Source organism: Pelophylax lessonae (assembly GCF_965119305.1).
Source record: "Pelophylax lessonae genome assembly, chromosome: 5".
Taxonomy (NCBI): domain Eukaryota; kingdom Metazoa; phylum Chordata; class Amphibia; order Anura; family Ranidae; genus Pelophylax; species Pelophylax lessonae.
Window position 1 is genome coordinate 366,396,054 of NC_138772.1, and position 22,771 is coordinate 366,418,824.

The following is a 22,771-nucleotide window of genomic DNA, read 5'->3' on the forward strand; positions in this document are numbered from 1 at the left end:
GAAAAAAAAATCATAAAACACTTCAATCACTCCCCCTTTTGCACTCCCCAACCCAAAAACGTGAAGAGCTAAAGTCCCTTTTCCACTCAGAACAGAAGAAACATTTTCATTTGTTCGCACAACAGATATATGAAAGGAGGCGACAAACCTAGTTGATACTTAGTTTGATGGATATAACAAAAAAAAAAGCCACAAAAATTGCCTAAAATTAAGACTCTCTGGTATACGAAACCAAAGTTATTGCATAAGAATTTTGCTCGTTTTATCAACAGCTGTACCATGTCCAAAGAACTAAGGAAGACTAGACGTACTAAAATCCAACAATACTTAGCACAGGCACGTCTACCCAAGCACCCCCCCCCCTTCCCTGGAAGCCTTAGAACACGACATCTGTATCCCTAAACTAGACTCAGCTTTTCAGTCTGTGGCCAATGGTAAAGCTCCTGGTCCAGACAGCCTTACCATAAAGTACTATTGGATCTTTCAAGACACAGTGCTACCTAGATAGGTGTCATACGCTAATTTTGTATCTAAGGATGGCAGTCTGAGACCGGAAACTTTACATGCCCATATTGCTGTACTCCCTAAACCCAGAAAGGACTCTAGTCTATGCAGGAGTTATAGACCGATTTCCATTTTAAACCTAGATGCTAAATTATATGCTAAAGTCCTGGCAAACAGGTTACTTTCTCGATCCCACACTGGATCTCTCAAGATCAAACAGGCTTTATACCGGGTAGGGAAGCCCGAGATAACTCACTTCGTACACTAAGCCTGATCTCATATGTCCGAAGGCTATCGCAGCCCACCCTTCTTTCTACAGATGCTGAAAAAAACACGTTATCCTTCCTTGGTATCGGCCTCATTATGTTAGGTAAAATCTCGGCGCTATATAATTCCCCAACAGACCAACTTCGGATAAATGGTACCCTTAGCGACTCCTTCACTATGTAATGGCACCAGGCAAGGTTTTTATTCCAGATGATCCCTTTCAAAATTCCCCCAGGTTTTATTTAAATCATAGTATGTGCCCCCCCCCCGTAATAAAGTGAAGGTAGGCTAGCCCTCCCTAACCCCAAAAAATATTTTCTCGCTATAATCTTGTACAGAATTTCAGACTGGAAATTTCAGAAAGAATCCAAACTGTGGGTCCAATTAGAACATTATTTGAGTGAAGCAAAACTTTATATAAAAAAAATCTGAATTCCCAAGCGTTTCCGTTCACTTTCGATCGCCACCTCACCACTAACCAGGTCTACCTTACAAAATGGGACTCTATACATAAACCATACAATTGGTATTACAGCTCACCTCTAATGCCTCTGATTGGTCACTCCTTCTTTCCGCCCGGGCAATTGGACCCTCAATTCAATGCGTGGCTCCCGCACTCTTCTGCACTCCTTCATTGGGTTATATCTACCACTGGATTTCTCCCTATGTCTTCCATACTCAAATTAACCAAAGTCAAGGCCATGGACATCTGGCGATACAACCAACTGTCTACATTCAGTAAAGCTCTCCCGAAACAGATTCTAGCTCAAAAACGCCCCCCTCTGAGAGTAATATCTCTTTTTTACAAAGCTTTACTATCACTAGAAATCAAATCCTGGCCCACTTTCTTAACAAAGTGGGAAAAAGACTTGCAATCTACATTGACGGACCATCAAAGATCCACTATTCTTTAATTGTCGCACACATCATCCATTTCATCAAAACTCAACGATACAAACTACAAACTTTTAACCAGATGGCACTATACTCAGTTTCTACACCAAGCCTTTGAAGACTACTCCAATCTGTGCTGGAGAGGGTGCGGTTAAGCAGTCTCCTATGCTCACATGTGGTGGCACTGCCAGCTAATACGCCCATTTTGGTTAACCATTCTACACTGGATCCATTTTATGCAAGGCTTTCCTGTCCCATCCAACCCATTGACAGTTTTATTCCACTGTAGAGGCGAATCAGTGGGTCAATATAAACAATCAATCACACCTCATCTCTTAAATGCTGCAAAAGCACTAGTCCCTAGATATTGGAAAAGCCCCTCTATTTCTACTGTGAAACAGTGGCTACAAACAGTCAATCATTCATGCCAAATGGAAGACCTTACCCAGGAATTCAGAGGACAAAGGGCTAAATCTCAAAAGATATGGGCCAGTTGGGTTGCCTTTACGTTCTCCACTGCGTATGCTGAGATTATGTCCCATTCTAAGCAACATCACAAGGTTTGTACTCTTATTGACATTGCTACACTTTGTGTATTCATGAGGCAGACACCCAATCCTAACCCCCCCCCCATCACCCTCTGCAGTCTTTTCTCCCTCCTCCTCCCCTTTTGCCTATACTTACAACTGTGACTCTCTTCTCCTATTCTACTACTCATCTTTTGCTCCCCCTTTCTTAAATTTGCTATCTCTACGGTTTCTTTTACTTGAACTCTTGAACTCTATTAGACCGCCTATTTAGCTTAACATCGACTGCTAGGACTTCACCTTGCATCAAACACATTTTATGAATATCTTTTTTAACCAGTCGGTCGTGGCTTGTTACATTCTATCCTGTTTCTTATACGAAATGTTATTTCATTTTCACCTTTAATAAAAACTTATAGAACAGAAAGAAAAAAAAAAAAAAAAAAAAAGTGTTGTGCATTTGTATTCACCCCCTTTACTTTGGTACCCCTAACTAAAATCTAGTGGAACCAATTGCCTTCAGAAGTCACCTAATTAGTAAATAGAGTCCACCTGTGTGTAATTTAATCTCAGTATATATACAGCTGTTCTGTGAACCCCTTTAGAGGTTTATTAGAGAACCTTAGTGAACAAACAGCATCATAAAGACCAAGAAATACACCAGACAGGTCAGGGATAATGTTTTGGAGATGTTTAAAACAGTGTTAGTTATAAAAAAATATCCCCAGCTTTGAACATCTCATGGAGCACAGTTCAATTCATCATCCAAAAATGGAAAGAGTTTGGCACAACTGCAAACCTACCAGACATGGCCATCCACCTAAACTGACAGGCTGGGCAATCAGAGAAGCAGCCAAGAGGCCCATGGTAACTCTGGAGGAGCTGCAGAGATCCACAGCTCAGGTCAAAGAATCTGTCCACAGGACAACTATTAGTCGTGCACTCCACAAATCTGGCCTTTATGGAAGAGTGCCAAAAATAAAGCCATTGTTGAACGTAAGTCACAAGAATTCAGTTTGTAGTTTGGAAGAAGCCATGTGGGGGACACAGCAAACACGTGGAAGAAGCTACTCTGGTCAGATGAGACCAAAATTGAACTTTTTGGCCTAAAAGAAAAACGCTATGTGTGGCGGAAAACTAACATTGCACATCATCCTGATGAACACACCATCCCCACCGTGAAACATGGTGGTGGCAGCATCATATTGTGGGGATGCTTTTCTTCAGCAGGGACAGGGAAGCTGGTGAGAGTTGATGAGAAGATGGATGGAGCCAAATACAGGGCAATCTTAAAAGAAAACCTGTTAGAGTTTGCAAAAGACTTGAGACTGGGGCGGAGGTTCACCTTCCATCAGGACAACGACCCTAAGCATACAGCCAGAGCTGCAGTGGAATGGTTTAGATTAAAGCATATTCATGTGTTAGAATGGCCCAGTCAAAGTCTAGACCTAAATCCAATTGAAAATCTGTAGCAAGAGTTGAAAACTGCTGTTCACAGATGCTCTCCATGCAACCTGACAGAGCTTGGGCTATTTTGCAAGGAAGAATGGGCAAAAATGTCACTGTCTAGATGTAAAAAATAGGGATAGACCAATTATCGGCAAGTCTGATATATCGGTGGCCGATATGCACTTTACCCGATCTAACGGTATCGGCCCCGATATATCGGTATCGGCCAATATTTTTGTGATGTCATTCTGCCTTCTTAGGCCACCACCCTCGCCTTGGACAGCCTCATCTGGAGTCAGGACTATTCTCCCGTGAGTGTATCACAGCCATACACCCACCCACAGCAGCCCGGTGCCAGCCAGCCACCCACATCCATAGGCCCTGTACCAGCCAGCCAGAGGCACTGTACCAGCGAGCCAGCCAGCCACCCATAGGCTCTGTACCAGCCAGCCACAGGCACTGTACCAGCCAGCCACCCACAGGCCCTGTACCAGCCAGCCAGCCACCCACAGGCCCTGTACCAGCCAGCCACCCACAGCCCCTGTGCCAGCCAGCCAGCCACCCACAACAGGGTGCCAGACAGCCAGCCACCCACCACAGGGTGCCAGACAGCCATACACCCACCACAGGGTGCCAGACAGCCAGCCAGCCACCCACCACAAGTGGCAGACATCCACCCACCACAGGGTGCCAGCCAGCCAGCCAGCCACCCACCACAGGGTGCCAGACAGACAGCCACCCACAGACAGGGTGCCAGACAGCCAGCCAGCCACCCACAGGCCCTGTACCAGCCAGCCTCCCACAGGCCCTGTGCCAGCCACCCACCCACCACAGGGTGCCAGGCAGCCAGCCACCCACCCACCCACCACAGGGTGCCAGCAAGCCAGCCACCCACCACAGGGAGCCAGCCAGTCAGCCACCCACCACAGGGTGCCAGCCAGTCAACCACCCACCACAGGGTGCCAGCCAGCCAGCCATCCACCACAGGATGCAAGCAAGCCAGCCATTAAGCATTAAACAAAAATTAACATGTTCAGTACCAGAATTGTGTCCAAAATTGTCTTATTTTTCAAAACTTTAAATAAACAAAATATCGGCCCATATCGGGATATGTTGTGACCAAAATATCGGTATCGGTATTGGCCCTGAAAAAACCATATCGATCTATCCTGAGTAAAAAGCTGGTAGAGACATACCCAAAAAGACTTGCAGCTGTATTTGCAGCGACAGATGATTCTACAAAGTATTGACTCAGGGGGGCTGAATACAAATGCATGCCAGACTTTTTAGAAATTTTTGTAAAAAGCTTTGAAAACGATTTATCATTTTCCTTCCACGTCACAATTTTGTGCCACTTTGTGTTAGTTTATCACAAATAAAATACATTTACCTTTTTTTTTTTGTAAAATAACAAAATGTGGAAAATTTAAATTGGTATGAATGCTTTTTCATGGCACTGTAGGAGCAGTGAGTGTTGTCAGTACTTTTTGAAAGAACCTGAAACTGGCAATTTACCATCAGTAAGAGGACTGCTAGCGTGACATGGACCTTAGTTCAGAAAAAGGCATAATTTTGAAGTGAAGAAAGGTATATACAAAGTATATTCCCTGCGCCAAGTTTAGGGTGACTAATAGGTGTGAGAAATGATAAAAACACTATATAATATAATTTAAAATTAACTAAATAAGCAGCTGCTGTAAAAAATGAGTAAATGCCACAGGAATGGTCTTTGAAAAAAGGCCAAAATACAGCGCTTGCTATTAAATTTACAACTAAAATCTTGCGAATTAAAATTACCAATAAAATCTAACCTGTGCTTGTAAAGTGCCGATGTGTCTTCATATATACCACTAGATTGTTAAAAACGTATTTAGGTAGCATAAAATTGAATATAATTATATATTAAAAATTCATAAAACGTAACAGTGGATCATATAAATGAGTGACTTAGACTCTAATAAATATCATCAAAAACCAACAATCTGTAAAGGGAAAAATATTATATATAAAAGTCCATCAATGAATGGTGATTATGCTCAGGCAATTAGTGTCCTCAATAAGTGGTTATCCACAAAAAGTGCAAGTGCTCTGGCTTGATTGTTTCACAGTATCGATTGCTTGTTCCAAAAGTGAATAAGATGGGTCACTTACCAGATAACGTGGGTCTTATGTGCCATATGACACTAAGACCATTCAGGCTTTGTTTGCCCTCTGGGCTAAGTGGCTCTCCCCTTTAAACGGTCCTGCGGGCTAATATTGGCTCCTCTGGACTCCGGAATGTAGTATTCAAGGATAATGAAAGGGAAGAAGAAAGGCTGCAAATAGCGTGATAAAGTCTTAATAGAAATTTTATTACCCATCCATCGGGTTCAGTAAAATCGTAAAGCACACTATCCCTGGTGGTCAGCGGTGCGGGCCGCACGTCCTCTTTGCGGAATAACGGCTAACTTCTGTCTTGCGTTCCAACTAGGGTAGCGTGATTGACGTTATGCGGTCAAAACTGACGCGTTTCTTCACTTCCGGTGACGTCTTCAGAGTTTCAAACCCTTAAAGCACACTATCCCTGGTGGTCAGCGGTGCGGGCCGCACGTCCTCCTTGCGGAATAATGGCTAACTTCTGGCTTGCGTTCCAACTAGAGTAGCGTGATGACGTTATGCGGTCCAAACTGACGCGTTTCGTCACTTCCGGTGACGTCTTCAGACTCTGAAGACGTCACCGGAAGTGACGAAACGCGTCAATTTGGACCGCATAACGTCATCACGCTACCCTAGTTGGAACGCAAGATGGAAGTTAGCCGTTATTCCGCAAGGAGGACGTGCGGCCCGCACCGCTGACCACCAGGGATAGTGTGCTTTACGATTTTACTCTATCTGAACCCGATGGATGGGTAATAAAATTTCTATTAAGACTTTATCACGCTATTTGGAGCCTTTCTTCTTCCCTTTCATTATCCTTGAATACTACATTCCGGAGTCCAGAGGAGCCAATATTAGGCCTGAGGCCCCCAGTTGAAGTCAGGAAGTGACGAAACGCGTCGGGGCGTGGCCAGACGACGTACCCTATTGTGGATCATAACAGTTGAAGGACTTCCGGGACTACCTGATTTGATGTGGAGTCATGTTGAAGTAGGAATGGAGGCCCTGATACTGCTTTACACTATGAGATGAGCGTGTTTTTACTACACTACAAGTGAGTGCAATGTATGAGCATTTTGTTTAATAAAGGTTATCAGACATATTGCACTAGGGAAGTGATCTCTTTTTGTTTTCCATAACATTTGGGAGAAACGGTGAAAAGAGTGCCACTGCATTGGAGTGTAAAGATCGTTTGCTTACTTCTGACCTGTCCTATGGCTACATTGGGATTTATGATTTACATGCGAAGTGAGCTCATTTATGAGAATAAGGGAGCATGGGCATCCGGTGAGTGGCCACTTCTTACTTCCCCTTGCACTTGGTGGTGGACCTGTGGTGACCCTATCAGATAACACGAAGTTTTGGTGTATCCCTATCATATGCCTAAGAACTGTCGTTATCCATATATGAGTTTTTCATGGTGACTGAAGATTGGGGAAAAGGAGATTGATGTGTATTTTTTCCACCAATAGACCTTTGGGACTATTTGATTAAGGACTGTGAGGACTGTCATTAACTGCACTATCAGTGTGACGGACATTCATAGTTTCAGGAACCATTTTAGATTGTTCCAGCGCTACTATCATTTCTCTACAAAGCCTGAATGGTCTTAGTGTCATATGGCACATAAGACCCACGTTATCTGGTAAGTGACCCATCTTATTCACTTTTGGAACAAGAAATCGATACTGTGAAACAATCAAGCCAGAGCACTTGCACTTTTTGTGGATAACCACTTATTGAGGACACTAATTGCCTGAGCATAATCACCATTCATTGATGGACTTTTATATATAATATTTTTCCCTTTACAGATTGTTGGTTTTTGATGATATTTATTAGAGTCTAAGTCACTCATTTATATGATCCACTGTTACGTTTTATGAATTTTTAATATATAATTATATTAAATTTTATGCTACCTAAATACGTTTTTAACAATCTAGTGGTATATATGAAGACACATCGGCACTTTACAAGCACAGGTTAGATTTTAATTCGCAAGATTTTAGTTGTAAATTTAATAGCAAGCGCTGTATTTTGGCCTTTTTTCAAAGACCATTCCTGTGGCATAATTTTGAAGTGAAACTGGACAAGCTGCCACCCCTATTGGAACTTCTAACTAATATAAAAAAAAAAAGAATAGATTTCATCTACTGAACAAGCTCTGATTATTATTTAATTGTAAAGGGGATTTTTTTTATCTGCAGCATCCATATTTTCAGTTAAGCAAAAAAAAAAATCCATTTGTGGAATGTCATACCTTGCTATGAATTGCTTTCAGAAAACGTATGGTTTGGGGGCTATTTTACAAACTTTTAAATGTACGTAAAATGATAGAAACAATTAAAAAATAGCAAAAAAAGGTCTAGCCACCTGAAGTCGATAAGTAGAGAGCAGGGCCTGGCAACAAAAGGGTTGAAACGGTGGGAGCAGCACAGTGGTTTAGAGGATAGCGCTTCTGCCTTGCAGGACTGGGGAAACCGGTTCAATTCCCAACCAAGACACTAGCTGGATAGAGTTTTCATGTTCTCCCTGTGTTTGTGTGGGCTTCCTCCCACACTCCAAAGACATACTGGTAGATTAATTGTTTCTTGTCTCAACTGACCCTAGTATGTATGCATGTGAGGTACAGTAGGTACCTTAGATTTGTGAGGAAGGGACTGATGCAAATGTACTACGGTATATGTAAAGCACTCTGTAAATAGTCAACACTTTATAACCTGTAATAAATAATTGTCCCTGGCACACTTGCACAAATCATTTTCCCAGTTAAGGATTTTTGCTGATCATGAATAAACAATTATACCAAACAGCTGCTAATGATTAACAAGATAACCTGTACTGAAGTTGGACTGGGTAAACAATAAATACTGTATGCTATTTTAACAAGCTATTGACAGTTCAGGGTAAAAAAAAAACCCTACACAGTGGCAAGAATCAGGGTGGTCTTAAGGCATCAAGAAGGTCTTTCACAAGCAGAAAATTGAAAGAAGACAGGAATTTTCTGATACGCTGTCGACGCTTTTTTGCAAAAGCACAAAAAAACTGAACTGCAGTAGCGGGCCAAAGAAATTTAGTGTAGCAGATGAAATGTACATCATGCTGATCTCTCTTTGTAATCAAAAGATGTGCAAAAGCGTCACCTGCCCAGACTTGGCAGAAAACAGTGGGACCCTGGTACATCCATCTACATTATGGAAACATTCAGTCAAAAATAGCCTTCATGGAAATCTTGTGCCTAAAAAGCCATACCTAATTGGAAAAAAGGCCATGCGACTTGCCTATGCACTTTAACACAGAAAAATCGCTTAAAATGTTCTGGTCAGAGGACCTCTGGTAAGGACAAGGACTACCTGTTTTATATGTGGCATCTGGGGAAAGTCTAGAGTATCCCTACTAAGGCTCTTTACCTAAAAATGAAGAAAAGAGACAATATACTGTAGTAGATTCATTCACCCATATTATTATTATAGAGTGAATAGAAATCAGGGATAAATTCCCCTATGACTTATAATCTTGTCACTAACAATTGTAAAGTGACACCTGGTGGCCAAAATTGATCATCACAGAAAGAACAACCTCTACTACCCTTATTCATATTTAGGAAGCTAATGAAAACAAAAAGGGTGGGTCATGAATATGGATTTGACTCCACAAGAGCCTTTAGAGTAATTTTTTATTCCAGACTTCCTATACTCAAATACAATAAAATAAAATAAATATTAAAATAAAAATGTACATTTTAAAAAAATGAAACGCTGCTGTGCTCACATGCAAATGTGAACACGCACGTAGGTCCCGCATGCATATGTATACAGTGATTGCACCCCACATGTGAGTTATGTCGCTCAGTCGCTGCCAGGTACACCAGGTGATTGCCTAAACCACATTCAAAGAATGTAAGGAAATCTCTTTAAGATGCTAGGCTTAAAACACAAGGAAAGCAACACAATGCTTTCATTTTAAATGGCAACCAGAGACAACCTTAGGAAGGAAACTGGCAGAGACGAAGCACCACTATTTCCGTGAACCACCAAGTAAGGTTAACAACAAGACAGCTGCCAGCTCTGACACCCTCGGTGCAGAAGAAAAAGCCACCAAGGCGGCTACTACCTTCTGGGACAAAGTAAGCAGAGGAATCTTGTGAATATTTTCCACGGTGGTTACTGAAAACCGACAGCACCAAGTTGAAATCCCACGAGGGAGACCTTACTGGAGGAGCCACAGAAAGCGTGGCCCAAGGACGAAGAAAGCAAACTGCCAATGGCCGAACCTGGCCCTTGATGGTACCCGAGGCCAGGTGCTGCTCAATACCTCGTTGGAGGAAACCAACTCCGAATCACCGAAAAGAAGCGGGAGTGATCCCCAAGGCGATTCACATCTGCAAAGCATGCTCCTCAAAGGTGTTGGTAAAATTACCCAAATAGATTTACTAGCTTGCAGCCGTGTGGGAATCACCGATTCAGACAACCCTCTAGCCTGCAGCACCTGGCTTCGACAGCCAAGCCATTAAAGCCAGCGACTATAAAGAAAGATGGAAGATTGGCTCATGAGCCAACAGATCTCCTGTAAGAGGAAGTTACCAAGGAACATCGATGACCAACCGCAACCGATCTGCGTACAAAGACCGGCAAAGCCAGTCTGGACCCACAAGGATGGCCGTAATCCCTTCTGCCTCGAGCCTACGCAGGAGTCTTGTCAGAAGTTCCAGAAGAGGAAAGCCATATTTCAGACGACATCGGCCGCAAAGGAGCCACCAGTGCGTCTGTGCCGACGGCCAGAGAATTCCAAAACCCTGCCACTAACCCAAACATCTTCCTGTGGAGACGAGAGGCCAACAGAACCAACTCGGGAGCTCCCCACCAGAGACACCACTAATGAAACACCTCCGAGGAGATGTCCAGTATATCGATCGGTAGTCTGGATCAATGTTCCCTCTAATTTTTTACTGTGCTGAGCAAATAAATAAAATTTCTGAGCGCAGTGCTCCCCAACCTTTTTATCGCCGCGGACCGGTCAACGTTTGATAATTTTTCTGTGGCCCGCTGGGGGGGGGACGTCAATGCAGAGTGACCAGCGTGCCCCCAATAAATGCAGAGTGCCCACAGCATTGCCCCCAATCAATGCAGAGTGCCCACAGCATTGCCCCCAATCAATGCAGAGTGCCCACAGCATTGCCCCCAATCAATGTAGAGTGCCACAGCATTGCCCCCAATCAAGGCAGAGTGCCACAGCATTGCCCCCAATCAAGGCAGAGTGCCAACAGAATTGCCCCCAATCAATGCAGAGTGCCCACAGCATTGCCCCCAATCAATGCAGAGTGCCCACAGCATTGCCCCCAATCAATGCAGAGTGCCACAGCATTGCCCCCAATCAATGTAGAGATGCCAGCATGCCCCCTTTCAATGTAGAGATGCCAGCGTGCCACCTTTCAATGTAGAGATGCCAGCGTGCCACCTTTCAATGTAGAGATGCCAGCGTGCCACTTTTCAATGCAGAGATGCCAGCGTGCCCCCTTTCAATGCAGAGATGCCAGCGTTCCCCCCGCAAGACCAGTGCACTTACCTGACGGCAGCTTCTCTTCAGTCCCGACTCCCAGCCTCTCCTCGAGTCCTCAGTCCTCCCGCCTCCTCCTCGGCCAATGGCATGGGTTTTGCCTTTCAGCCAATCAGGAAGCGGGAGGACCCGCTCCCTGATTGGCCAGGAGGAGGATCCATGTGACAATAGTGAATTTTCATTCGCTATTGTCACACAATGGGCGGGCTCGGGGCGCACTGCTCTGCTCCCCGGCCGCCACGTCTGCGGCTGCACGGTCTGAAACTGTGCTTGCACGGGACCGTCAATTAGACTGCGCGTCCGCGCATGCGCGCATCTTAAAGGAAACACTGGTCTGGATTCTTCCAGAGGCTCGACCCCCTGAACACAATCCGTGTCAAAAACACGCCACCCCACCCAGACAGGCTGGCATCCATGGTGACCACCATCCAGTACAGGGGAAGGGAGAATTACCCTGTCGAAGCACCGGAGAGTGAAGCCACCGAAGCAGGGACCTTCTGTATCCCGGCTCAACAGGATCAGATTATCTAGAGACTGTGGATTCTCATTCACAAAGCAAGAAACTCTCTTGCAGAGGTCTCGGTTGAACATATTTTGGAACTTGTCCCATGGGAGGAACACCCTGGCTACGGCCGAGTCTAGAACTGACCCAGATAGTCCAACTAGGTGGATGGAGCCAAGGTCAATAACTGGAAACTACATTTCCAACCAAACTCCTACAGAGTCCACACAGTAATCTCCCGGTTGTGCGTCAGAACAGTCAGAGACTCTGCTCGTAGAAGAAGATCATCCAGGAAATCCAGTACCGCAATCCCCCGCTGACTCAACAATGTAAACACCGGGGCCAACACTTGTGAAAGCCTGAGGGGCTGAGGCGATACCTCTTGACAATGCTCCTTACCCACGGCAAGTGGAGGAAGTGCGGATGATCGACATAACGGAATATGATGGTAAGCCTCTTAATATCGATAAAGGCCTAGAAGATCCCCCTGAGGTAGGGATGCCAAAGGTCCACAAAAGGACCACCTATTAGACCCGTAAAAAACAAAAAACAAAAACAAGAGGGTCGCCCTCAATAGAGGGCATAATAGGACATAGCCCCCTTGAGGGGATGCAGGCGCACAGGCAGAGTACCCTCACCCACACAATAATGGCTGCAGCACAGACAGCCTGGTCAATAGCTCGGACAGCCAGCTGCGAGTAGGCTGCAAAGCCGCAGCCTAAATTTGGGGCCCGATCCGGCCACGTGAGTCGCGTGTCCGCTGGCAGCTCTGTTAGCTTGATCAGCAGTTTGGACAGCTTGGTTAGGAGCTCGGACAGCTTGGTCATGCACTCAGACATCTTGGTCAGTCACTTGGACAGCTAATTCCGTCAGCCACGAGTAGGTCGCAAAGCCGCGGCCTCAATTTTTGGCCCGACTCGCCCGTGTGAGTCGAGTGTCCGTCCGCAGCTCTGTCATCTTGATCAACAGTTCCGACAGCTTGGCTAGGAGCTCGGACAGCTTGATCAGGCACTCGGACAGCTTGGTAGTCACTTGGACCGCTAGTTCAGTCTCCATTTAAAAAGGAAAAAATGCTAGGACCAAAAATCCCAGCAGGGAACTAGGTCCTTACTCCTGACTAGGCAGAAAAAAATTGAAGAGCTAGAGCAGGAAGTGGGAGTATACCCCCTGGGACTTCCCTATGGGAGTAGTCAAACTCTTAACTCTTTTCTGCTTAGTTGCCAACTACTAATGAGAGCAGCATAACCCAAGGGTCAAAGAAGATGTAGAGCTGTGTCCGTCAATGAACGAAAAATAAATATATATATATATACACACACTTGAAAAATCACCTTCATCTTGTATTATATATATGTTCTCTACTTTATTTTGGGATGCAGTGTTAATACAGGGGTACGTTTATATACAATATAGTGCAGAGGAATCCAGATTTTTAATATTTAGCTGAAACTGAAGGCAGTCTGCAGGCAACAGTGATGCAAGGTAGAGGTTCCTTGCAGTTTGAGGATGCATTTCTGCACATTAAAGTGGAATTCCAGGCTATGACTATCCAATCTTAAATCTGTTCCCATCCCCCTTCTAACTCCTATACTAACTACTCTGTAGACCATGTACCCCATTTTTTTTCTGGGCGCTCTGGTCTGGGCACATGATCGTCTCTCAGCAGTAGCTTCAGGGGAGAGGAGGGACAGCCGACAATGGAAGCTGACAATGGATGTCGCACAATAAGCCTATGGGTGACATCACTGACCAGACATTCCATTTGCTGTTCACGCTCTGTCCTCTCCCCTGAAGCCAGTCACTGGGGATATCACGTGACCAGACCTGTGTGCTCTGAGAGTAGGTAAGTATATGCATCTTCCTTCTACAAGGTAGTTAGACTAGGAGTTAGAAGAGGATGGGAGCAGATTTAATCATAGTTATAGCCTGGAATTCCACTTTAAGTTTAAGATTTGGTCAGAATTAAAGGTCTCCTCGATGTTGTGCCATATTGTGCTTTAACTAATTTTTTTCTAACGAGCAGGTAAACCACACTGTGCCATTTTTTTTTTTATTTTTTTTTATATGGCAGGGCAAGGCAATTGTAACTTTTTTAGCCCGAAATGGATTAAAAAGGTACAATTGAAGTCAGCAAAGTTTCACTCCATTTACCAAGATAAGTGAATTTTCACTTAGCTTTGTAAATGAGGTAACTTTGTTCTAACTTCAGTCATACAATCAAGTAAGAGCAAAAATTGTATTTTTCTAATTAACGTAGAATTCATATCCTGGAGTTAATTGAGAGACATAGGAATTTAGATACTGTTCAGATATAATGCTGCCTACAGGAGCATACAGCACACTGGCTAGCAAAAAAAAAAAAAAAAAAAATTGTGGCCAGCCTAGTATAACCACTCCCACTCCTAACATGCCTTAGTTTTATGGAAAATATGTACTAAGAGCAATATTTGAAACACAGAGCAGCAAGTCCTTCAATAAACGCCAAGAAATGGGTTTTAAAGGAAGTATAAAATCGAATCATCTTTCTTTTTCATCGAGAAGCACTGGAATCCAGGGACAGCTGAGATGTCCAAAAGCAGTCAGAGGGGTGCACAACACCAACAAAACGCCAACAGGCCCATAAAAAAAGAAGACACTGCAGCGGGGGGAGGTGTTGAAAAGGGGGACAGAGGACACTGATATGGGGGAAAGGCAGAGCAGCAGGGGATGATGTGAACGGGGTAGAGGACACTACTGCCATCTTTTTTAGGAGGAGTGTGATAGTAGTTTGATTTTAAAAGGGTGATGCCCCCAGGGATCTTTGATATCCTCCATGTTGTTGTCCAGGTAGATCTTAGGGGTAGGTTGCCTACCCCTGGCCTAGCTCTTAAAGATAGCATCAGAAAAGGCCTTAACATCCAACTAGCAAAACGTGGAAAAACATGTAAACAGATGACCAGGTGGCAGGCCTTGCAAATATTGGGAAACAGTAGCCTGATGCTTGAAAGCTATATAGAAATTCACAGATTTAATAGCGTGTTCCTTGACAGGTAACAAATGTATCCAATCCCTAAGACCATAAGCTTGAATTTGATCTGTCAGTGATCTGTCTCAGCCACCGAGAAAAAGTGGAACAAGGAGCAACTTTCCCTTTACGGGAAACATCAAGAATGACAGCGAGTCAGTCTTTCTAATGAAAGCAGTAGCTGTGAGGTAGACACACACACACAGCATGAACATCATCCAGGCAATGGGGGGGGGGGGGGGGATGACCTCCTGCTGAATCAGTGCTGTTTGGAGTAATTGAGGAACAATTCCCTGGTTAAAGTGAAATTCAAGTCTCTGCTTCCACCCCCCTCCTAACACATATACTAACTACTCTCTAAAAGGAAGATGTATATACTTACATATTCTCAGAGAGCGTCGGTCCAGTCATGTGATCTTCCTAGCACCTGGCTTCAGGAGCGAGGAGAGAGCATAGACAATGGATGGAATGCCAGGGTGTTGACATCACCCACAGGCTTACTACAAGAAATGATTGTCAGCTGTCCCTCCTCTCCCCTGAAGCCAGCCAAAGGAAGCCCATGATGTGACCAGACAAAAACGCCCTAAGAATAGGTAATTAAATCCATCTTCCTTTCACAGGAAACTTAGTATAGGTGTTAGAAGTGGGGGGGGGAGCAGTTTTAAGCTTAGTTAGTTCTAGAATTGAAGGCCAAAACTACCTTAGGTAGGAAGGACATTCCAGGCTTCACCCTTGCCCTTATTAGGCTCATCCTGTAAAGAGTTCCTGCAACCTTGTGGGTGAAAATGTGACTTTGGAAGTGCCAAGTGCCAAGAGAATCAATTTATACCCCACTGAGCCATTGGTGAGTGTACAATGGGAGTCAAATGGAAGACACTCTGTGCACAGTTCTAGAACAAAGAATGGGAAGCTAGCGGTCTTTGGAACAAGATCACAAACCTAAGATCTAACCCTTGATGGCGCTCAAAGCCAAATTGCTGATCCAGGCCCATTTGCATAAAGGCCAGGATAATCCACAAAGAATCTTTTCAGGTAAAAGTTCCTTGTCACATAGGTGAAGTATGCCTCTGTCCTTCAGAACCTGGGTTTTTTAAGCCATCCCAATAAAGCCAGAGACTGTGAAACAGGATGGTAAGCCCATCACTGGGACAGAAGATCTGGGTAATCTCGAAGAGCCCACGTCTGTCAGAAATTGGATAGGGTCAGAGTATCAAAGTACCACATATGCCTAGGCAAGTCATCAGTTACGAGGGTCACTGGAATGTCCCCCATCCTAATCCTGTGGAACAGACGAGGAAGCAGTTTCAGGGGAGGAAAGGTATAGATCAAGCTGCACTGGTTCCATGGAGTCACCAGAGCATCCACTGTTTCTGCCTGAGGAACTGTGTACCTGGAGGCAAGCCTGTCTGGTTTACTGTTGAAGCTGTAACAGGAGGTCCACATCTGGTGTCCCCCACCTGTGACACAGGTCCTAGAACATCTCTTGGTGCAGGGACCATGTCATCGAGTCCAGGTACTGCTTGTTGAGATAGTCTCCCTGCCAATTGTCCATGCCTGGACAATTGGCATCTGTCCCAAGGACTGAACTGACTTATCCAAAGATGACAGAATGTTGTGTTTTATAGGTCTGGCATGGAACTGGGCAAATAGGACTGCCTATAAGAAGACTACTTTCAGCCCCAGAAATCTCATGTAGAAGCAAAGAGTTGAGAAACTCCTGGACATAAAAGATTCAGAGTGCAGAGTTCGGGAAGAAAAACTCTGGATTGAATTTGGTCTAGAAACAGAGCAAGATATTCCAAGCAATTCTTCCGTTTATGTGCTGATGTCTATCTTTGAAAGGTCTTGACAGATCCAGCTATGTTATTGGCCAGAACCTGCACTGACTGATCCCTCATCATGAGGTCAACGAGATATCCCACAATTATGATGCCCTGGGGGCACAGCAAGTTTTGCACATAGGTCAGCACCTTTGTGAACACATGAGATGCAGAAGATAGGCTGAATGGTGGGGACACATACTGCAAACGCTGGGGACCCACAGAAAAGTGGAGGAATAGCTGATGTCCACAGAGGCCAGAAAGTCTCCTTGACAAAGAGAGGCTATAAAGAGACCTGCAACGCTCCATACAGAAATTCCAGATCTGAATGAAGGCATTTAGGGTCTTGAGATCTGAGATGGGGCAGATGCTCCCTTTTGATTTGGGAACTGTGAATTGGATGAAGTAGAACCTCTGGAGCCACTAAGCAATTGGAGCAATGACCCCCTGCTATAGAAGACCCACAAGAGCTGCATGGAGATCTGCTAGTCTGTGCAAAGACACAGGCAGGTTGGAAGGCAGGTTAACTTGAAGCCCCTAGAATCCACATCTTGCATCCAATAATCTGACATGCTTATTTGTCCAAATGTCTGCAAAGGTAAACAGAAGTCCCCCCATTCAGGGGAGTGATTGCACCCTATCATGCTGAAGAAGATTCATCTGGGTGATTTGAAGTCCAGGGTCTGCTGGTTGATTGGGGGGGGGGGGGATCAGGCTGGGCTTTAGGGGCTGAGTAAGGGGACTTTTCTTGGCCTCCAAGGAAGAATGAGCCTTACCAAGCAGAGCTCTCTTCTTCTTCTTCTTCTGCTGAGGCAAATGGGTACTCTTGTCCCTGGTGGCATACTTTATAAGGGTGTCCAAAGCAGTTTTAAAAAAATGCTGAGCCTTGAAAGGCATGCAAAGCAGTTACTTTTTTCATGCAAGTTCAACAGCCCAACATTTAAATTAAAGTTCTCCTGTTCGCTGACAGGAAACTCATATAGGAAATGAGGAAAGAGACCTACAACAACCCATTTATGCAGTAAGACAAGATTGCAGGCATGAGCTCCAAATGCTCTATAAGTAAAGTGGCAGCTTGTATAGTAACCTAGTCAGCTAGAGTAGACAAATGTCATGGCCAGTGCAGGTTGCAAGGCAGTGTCTGCCAAAAAGAACAAGGTTTTAGAAAGAGCCCCCAATTGCTTACAGGGACCATATTTAAAAGATGCATCATCCACAGGGATTGTTCGAGTCGATAGGATACTGATAGATCTATGGTGGGGCAGTCCAATTTTTAACAAAAAAAAAATAAAAAATGTATTTTTGAATAGACAAATAATAAATGTGTCTTGTGGTATCAAACTAAGGACGGACTAATTAAAAAGTAAAAGCCAGGCTGACCATCTAACACATATAAAAGAGAAATTTAAATATAAGCAGATGATGCCAACTCTAAAATAGAAATTGGTAATATATCAAGTGTTCAATGATGTAAAAAACAAAAAATATATATGAATATTGAACACAAATCATTCAAAAAGTGACCAGTGATACAAATACTAATAACAACTAATAGTGTCAATAAGTGACACATGGTTAATCTGGAGGTACAGTATATACTTTTGTAGTATATTTGATGCCGTTTCTTTTTAATTTTTGTCATACATGTTTTTATGAACAATTGTATGCTTAAAGTTCTCTTTTTTTTGTATATTTTGATATTAGCCCTCACACATTTTTTTGTGTCATGTGATCCTTGGGGTTGACCATGTGATTTAATCTACATTATTTAAGATGCTTTGTGTCACTTTTTAGTTAGCCATGAATAAGGCCTGATGGCCAAAATGTGTTGGCTTTTTTGACTGTTGTTCACCTGCATTAATAAATATATGCTTTAGCCAACTTCCATGGGCACCAGCCTCTCTCTCTTTGTTGCACAGAGGTTTGCAGAAATCCCAGACTGAGTGTTGTGTTATTGAGGCTGACCAGGCTTACACAGGAGGTAGTAGCTTGGATGCACCTGTTCCAGTTCTCCACTGATTACCAGAGATCCCTCTACATCAGTGGTTCTCAACTCCGGTCCTCGGGACCCACCAACAGGCCAGGTTTGCAAGATAACTAAATTACATTACAGGTGATCTCATTTGCTGCTCAGTGATTGCAGTATTCTAGTCTGCATCCCCCAAGGTAATACTTAAAATCTGGCCTGTTAGTGGGTCCCGAGGACCGGAATTGAGAACCACTGCTCTACATGGGTATACTCCCTTCATTGCTTCAGACTATGAGTAAGCCTCAGTCGGCTTTTCCGGTTGTGGATATTTGCTTTAATGAGTGTGAATACAGCCATTGAACAAGGACAGCAAGTGAATGCATCCCTGCAAAACAACTTCTCTTAAAAATTGCCGAACTAAGGTATCTCAAGTTTTCACCAGGGATGTAAGTATACCTTCGGATACTGCATGCAATGTGGAATATAAGAAATTGCAACATGCTATGAACCATGAAGTTAGAGTTTGGTGGGATCTGGCTGGTCTAAAGCAATATGTGGATGAGAGCATGATCCCATGGGGACTTAAATTAAAAAAGATCCCTTCCACTATTCACTTCAAACTATTTGTTAAGGAATGGAGTTACATTTTATTCAAGTGTTCATTTGAACTCATGAAGTTAATCATAACTTATAAGGAGTCAGCTTTAGAATCTACAACTATGAAGGTGAAAACATGATTAAGGCCTGATAGCTGAAACGCGTTTGCTTTTTTGACTGTTCACCTGCATTAATAAAACAATGTTATAGCCAACTTCCACGGCACCAGCCTTTCTCCCTTTTTTGCACCAATTTTTGACAAAGTCCCCCTCAATCAGGTACAGGGCTGTTCGTCGTTTGGGGTGGATTAAACAGCTGGTCTCTAAAAAAAGGAGAAATGTAAAATTATGTGCACCAGACAGGTATCTGCAGTTTCGGGAACCCTAGCTAATGCAACAGGCCGATCAGATAAAGATTCTTCAGGGGAAGGCTTGGAAGCATTCTTATGACCTCTGTAAGTAAGGTTGCAATGTAGCCCTGCCTGACTGTAGCAAAATCCTCCCAGTATAAAGCAACTGAGGGGGTCACGCCTGTTGGAGCTAGAGAAGTAACAGGGTACGTCATACATTCAAGCAGATGACAAAATATCAGGCTGTCAGTGTCATGCCTTCAGTGGGTTCCCTGCAGGCAGCATTGGAACAGTTAATAAAATGTAAGCTGGAGGTGCCTGGCACAGCAGGACTGTTCCCCATGTGTCTAGGATCTAATATGTTGTACCACAAGGTGGGAGCATTGTAGCTATAGGTTCATGGTTACAAGGTTAGACCTTCAAAAATCTTAAACCAGAAGCAAATAGCAGAAGAGGCTTAGGTGGCCAGAGGCAACAGAAAAGATGAATCAAAGATAGATTCACATGTCACTTCCTCAGGGCTGAATGACCGGGAAGAGCGCAGAGCACTGGTATCCATGTTCAATCCCTCAGCCTTAACCTGATCTGTAGTAAAATGAGGGAAAACAGTGTTAACCTGATCTGTAGTAAAATGAGGGAAAACAGTGATATTAGATGGCACCCAGTGGTCCTAGAATCAAGATAGCTCCGGCACGGCACACTCCTAAAGTGAGCCATCAGAGACCTGAGGCTTCGCCATAGCTCTGAACCAGGAAAGTGATCCGTGGCTAACAGTACACTCTGGTCTGGAAAGCATCATAATGCAAAGCCCAGAGCCCTAAGGTCACATCCCAGGCTTTGCCCCACAATCATCTAGTCCAGCAGATAATGCTGAGGGAATGCCAGTCTGGAGAGCTGAGTATAGAGACCAGCTTAAGCAGAATATAATCTTGACTGAGGAAAAAAAAAAAAAGGTAATCTTGACTGAAGAAAAAGTAGGTAGCAAAAAAGGTTAGATTTCTCAGCAGAGAAAGGATGTCCACCGTCCTGGACACTAGCAAAAAACTAGTATCCGAAGTCCAAATAATGCAATAGTTTCTGAATTGCCATGTCCCTCAATTTTCATTAAGTTCACCTTATTCACTAAAGTTCAATTTGCAAAGTGAACACCCTTTATTGCTTTTGTAAATCAAACACATGGTCTTTGGTAGCTTTAGCCTTCAACTGAACACCACATAGTAAAATTATTTTCAGTCAATAGACCTTGAAAACAGATTAAATACACATGCAAAATCAGTATGCTTCCATCTACCAATACGAAAAGCAAAAAAATAATAGAATGTGGTCATACTATACCTCAGAAGGTGGAAGCCGAATTTTTTCAACATGTACACAAATGCAAATTTGACCATCTGATACATTGATGCGAAGGTCTAAATAAAAGAGTGATATATTTATACTTACAAACAGTCATAAAATGGCTGAAAAGAGACAAAAGGAATCTGACTAGTCGCTATGGGAATGTTCCCCACTTTTGTGAAGAAATTTATTTTTTCTTGTTTTTAAAAGTAGATCCCAAATGCCTGTTTGATATTGTGATATTAATAGTGTGGTAAAAACAGAAGCATGTATGCTTGACCACAGTAAGGTTTTACCCAGTTTATGACCAATGAATTTTTTTCTATTCAGCACTGTGCTGTTTTACCTGGCAATTGCTTGCTTGGTCATGCAATTTTGTACGCAAATTAAATTTATGTAAAAAAAAGAAAAAAACAAAATGTAGAAAAAAATCCTTTTCTCTGAGGTTCACTGATGGACACCGGCTTCAAGTATTCAGACCATTGGGTTTTATGCTCTCTCTCTAGGAGTAGGACTAGGCAGAAACCTTTTTGGTTACGCCCCTGGGGCAGTCCAAGAGGGTATACCATCACTTCCTGCTGTAGGACTCCAGTATTTTAATAAGCAGTGTCAGAAGAACATATAACTCAACCCCAAAGAGGGGCGGGTGCTGTGTCCGTCAGTGAATCTCAGAGAAAAGGATTTTACGGTAAGACAAAAATCCAGTTTTCTCTTTTGTTCACTGACGGACACAGCTTCGTCTTTAGACCATTGGGATGTCCCAAAGCAGTGTCAACATGAGGGGTGGAAAAAAAACACAGCAAATGCAGAATTCCCAACAAGGCTAAATATAGCCAACCAGGTAACAACAGAAGTTCAACTAGGAACAACTGGAGATCACCACCAGGAAAAAATTTCACCCTCAAGAAGCAGAAGCCTCTGTAACCGCAGCCTGCAAAACTTTGCTGCCAAACGAAGATGCAAGTACTTCCACCTTATAAAATTTTGTGAATGTGCGTACAGATGACCATCAGTGTTAATTTTGGCAGCAATTTTCAATTTAGTTTTAGTCTTAGTCTTATGACTAAAATGGCATTTTAGTTTTAGTCCCATTTTAGTCTTCTGCAAGTGTTTTAGTTTTAGTCGTATTTAGTCGACTAAAACGTCCTACATTTTAGTCAACTAAAACGTCCTACATTTTAGTCAACTAAAACGTCCTACATTTTAGTCGACTAAAACTCATTTTAGTCATCTATAATCGAATGGGTGTAGTTCAATTGTAATTTGTAATGCATTATTTAAGCATTTCTCTACTTTTTCAAAACTCATTATATACTACTGCTGGTCCTGGAATGAAAAATCTAATATGTTATTATTTATGGTATTAAGCTTTGAGCATGCACCAGTGTTAATTTTGGCAGCAAATGTCGATTTAGTTTTAGTTATAGTCTTTTGACTAAAATGCCATTTTAGTTTTAGTCGTATTTTAGTCTTAAGACTAAAATGCCATTTTAGTTTTAGTCGTATTTTAGTCATCTGAATTGTTTTAGTTTTAGTCGTATTTTAGTAGACTAAAATTGTGTTAATTTAGTCGACGAAAACGTTTTAGTCGGTTTTAGTCGACGAAATTAACACTGATGACCATGTAGCCACCTTGCACACCTGAACCACTGACGTCTGATGACAAAAGGCCCAGGATGCACTAAGTGCCCTCGTAGAATGCACTTTAACAGGTGGAACCTGACCTTAATGGAGTAGGCCTGCACCACTGTCTGCCTGATCCACTTGGAAATGGTTGCAGCAGATGCAGCCTGCCCCTTACGAGGTCCATCCATAAGAATAAACGAAGAATTGGATTTTCTAATCAGTTCAGTCAC

General features: G+C 43.3%; 1 protein-coding gene across 1 annotated transcript in view; it reads right to left on the reverse strand.

The window, feature by feature from the left end:
* Nucleotides 1-22,771, reverse strand: part of LOC309555832 (uncharacterized protein C18orf63) — a gene marked incomplete at both ends in the record, with an annotated part of 133,837 nt that overhangs the window by 61,553 nt on the left and 49,513 nt on the right. The window contains one exon of the mRNA XM_082257998.1: nucleotides 20,913-20,989. Coding sequence (XP_082114124.1) covers nucleotides 20,913-20,989 — 77 coding nt within the window. The remainder of the gene's footprint in view (nucleotides 1-20,912; nucleotides 20,990-22,771) is intronic.